Source organism: Notothenia coriiceps, unplaced genomic scaffold (genome assembly GCF_000735185.1).
Source record: "Notothenia coriiceps isolate Sejong01 unplaced genomic scaffold, NC01 NC01_scaffold00018866, whole genome shotgun sequence".
Lineage (NCBI taxonomy): Eukaryota > Metazoa > Chordata > Actinopteri > Perciformes > Nototheniidae > Notothenia > Notothenia coriiceps.
In genome coordinates, this window is record NW_011351567.1 from 1 (window position 1) to 2,820 (window position 2,820).

A 2,820-nucleotide genomic window follows, 5' to 3' on the forward strand; every position below is an offset into this window, starting at 1 on the left:
AACAGCGGTAATTAAAGTCTCAAATGCTACAACTGTCACAAACTGGATGAATGTGAAGTATTTTGTTAAAGGAGGATGAAAGCGTAATTAAGGAGCACTATTGGAGTGACTTTGATGGTTATTGGCCTCAGGATTCATTCATTTGGATTCCCGCTGTATGAAGAAATTAAAGGACGGAAAACAATGGAAGTGGAAACAATTCACAAAGGGATTAAACTGTTCAACACATGCTCAAAGTAAACCGGATTTTGCCGATGTGTTTGTGGATTCAAAAGTCTTAAATAATCTACAAAATGGAGGAGACCAATCTGATTGGAGCAACTGTGACAAACTGAAACCGACATCGACAATGACTTAAAAATGCGCTTATCCAGAAAAGCCTGGTTTGGAAACTTTACGGGCAGAAGAAACATTTCTAAGAAAGAATTATACATTTGTCTTTTTATGCCAATAGCTACTAACTTGAATTCTTATTAAAATTAATCAATTGTTTATATTGTAATTTAGAGACAAGGATTTTAGTGAAAATCATGTATTGCGTTACAATTATATGTAAAAAAAAAAAAAGTCTAAATATGATATTTGGCCTCAAATCATCTGAGGCCTGGTGCCCCCCAGGTTGGGAACCACCGCTCTAGGAGATTCAGGTGATAAGTTGGGCAGGCTTTACCTTGGATGGTTATTGGCTAATTGTCAAACAACCCAAAAAGTAATTGTAACATCACAGTTACCAAAATCTGGACTTTCCGAACCTCTTAACACAGAGGGGAAACGTATTTATGTATAAAAGACATGACAAAGTGGATTTTGCCTCATGGGTGATCTTTAAATAACATTGACAGTAGTTGTTGATATGCATCACGATAATGCTTCATAACCCCTTCTTGGACATTTGTACTGGAAAAATAAAACACTAAGAAACAAAGTGTTGGCCAATCTGTCTTTATTGAATGTCAAAGGTTAAATTGTGTTTGTGTATGATGTTGAATTGCTTCGGTCACTGTGTAGACGACACCACACTTCAGACCTCTTCATCTAGAATAAGAGAAAATAAAACAGTTTAATATCATTAAACAAAACATACCAGCTATTGTACTAAAACAGGTTTATTTTAGTCCAAGTAGATTTTATAGATACAAAACAAATATGGCTAGGGGCAGATTAATGAATTAAATAAAAATGTTCCCTTCTACACAATCTAAATAATAGGTTTATGACCGAAGGATGGAACAATTTTAACAACTACATTGGGTTACATTTTTCAAATACATTTAGCATTTGACTTCAGAATTACAATCCATCAGCCTGCTGCAGCTCAAACTGTAAAATAAACTACTTAACATGAGACATTAATGTAGCAATAACAACTAAATCTCACCTTCTTCCTCCTCATCCTCTTCATCTTCCTCCTCCTCCTCCTCCTCATCAGAGCTGAAGGTTCCGTCCGGCAGGCTGTACACCCGAATCACTTGCTGTTAACAGAAGAAAAACAGAATATCGACCCATTAGCTCAACAGTTCACGATCATTTTAAAAACCAGGATGTTTTTATGAATCTTTGAGATGTAGCTCACCTTGTTGGGGTCCTTGAGGATGAGGTACTTGCCCTCGTCCAGCTTGCGGCAGATATCGATGACGCAGCGCAGGATACCCCAGGCGTTCTCCATGCTCAGATTAATCTGGCTGGCAAACTCGTTGGGCTTGAACTGCTGCGTTCCCAGCACCACGTGACGGGCCGAGTCCTTAGCGTGGTACCGAGACACGTACCTGAAGGACAGAGAGGGTCAGTCAGTGCACGCTCTCACACACTATGGTCTGCTGAAGCTTGGGCTTATTGTCTCTATATAGTTAACTGAATCCTATTTTAAGACATTAGTTTGTATCATAGACGCAAAGCACAGGTATAGTGGTTTGTTTCAGGCAGTGTTTTTCGGATTTAATAAGAATAAAACATACAAATAAATGATGCTCTTCATTTATTTGCGAAATGTGTTTCCGTTGCACTATGTCACATTGCTTTCATCCGCACTCCGACCTTTCCTACTCAGCTTAGCGCAATAAAAACATTTTTGATAGTTCAAGATTAGAACATTTTTGTATGTGCAGTGTTCATAAGAGGCAAGAGGAAGGATATGCATAAAGACTCCTCCATATATTCAGTATGATAGAATGGTGTGTGTTCCTCACCCCAGTTTGAGGTACTCGGACCCGGCCAGCATGGCGCAGCAGGTCCAGCGGGCCAGCTTGTAACTGTTGTTCTTCAGCTCAGTGGCCAGCACGGCTCCCCTCTGAGAGTCCAGCTTCTGACGCCAGTCCACCCCGTTACAGCTCTGAGGACGAGACGGAGCAGATACATCAGCAACAATTCAACTGACATTAATGCTTGATACTCTTGCTTCAAAGGATGAGTCAGGATTTGATTTCTTAACACAAGTTTTGGAAGTATTTTTTATTATAACAGGGTATATGCAGGAATCCTGAGGTCAAATTTAATACCTTTTAAGACCCTTTCCATACATTTTAAGACCTCATCGCAACTTTGAGTTCTAACCGGTTACATTGGCAACACACTTTACCTCACATTGACTATATTGATTGTAAGATAGCACAACTAAACAGAGTGCAGACAGACTACTGAAGCCTCCTCTCCACATGAACTTCAACCTCTCTGTGAAGGTCAGGTTTAATGCAGTATGCTGCTTTGTTGCTTCTGTAGTCTGTGCTCTTTCATTCCAGTAAAACTCCTCAGAAACCATTAGAAACCAGTATTTGACCAATAAACAAAACAATTGACAAAACTTTGAACTATGAAATATATTAA

At 39.1% G+C, this 2,820-nt stretch overlaps 1 protein-coding gene across 1 annotated transcript; it reads right to left on the minus strand.

Annotated features, from left to right (window-relative positions):
- Nucleotides 1–926: 926 nt before the first annotated feature.
- On the minus strand, nt 927–2,354 carry LOC104951289 (eukaryotic translation initiation factor 3 subunit D-like). The gene is made up of 4 exons (XM_010777923.1): nt 2,187–2,354; nt 1,574–1,766; nt 1,379–1,472; nt 927–1,035 (listed from the first exon to the last, which is right to left on the minus strand). The coding sequence occupies exons 1-4, from the start codon at nt 2,216–2,218 to the stop codon at nt 1,022–1,024; spliced, it is 333 nt and encodes a 110-aa protein (XP_010776225.1). The 5' UTR covers nt 2,219–2,354; the 3' UTR covers nt 927–1,021.
- Between the last annotated feature and the right edge of the window lie 466 nt (nt 2,355–2,820).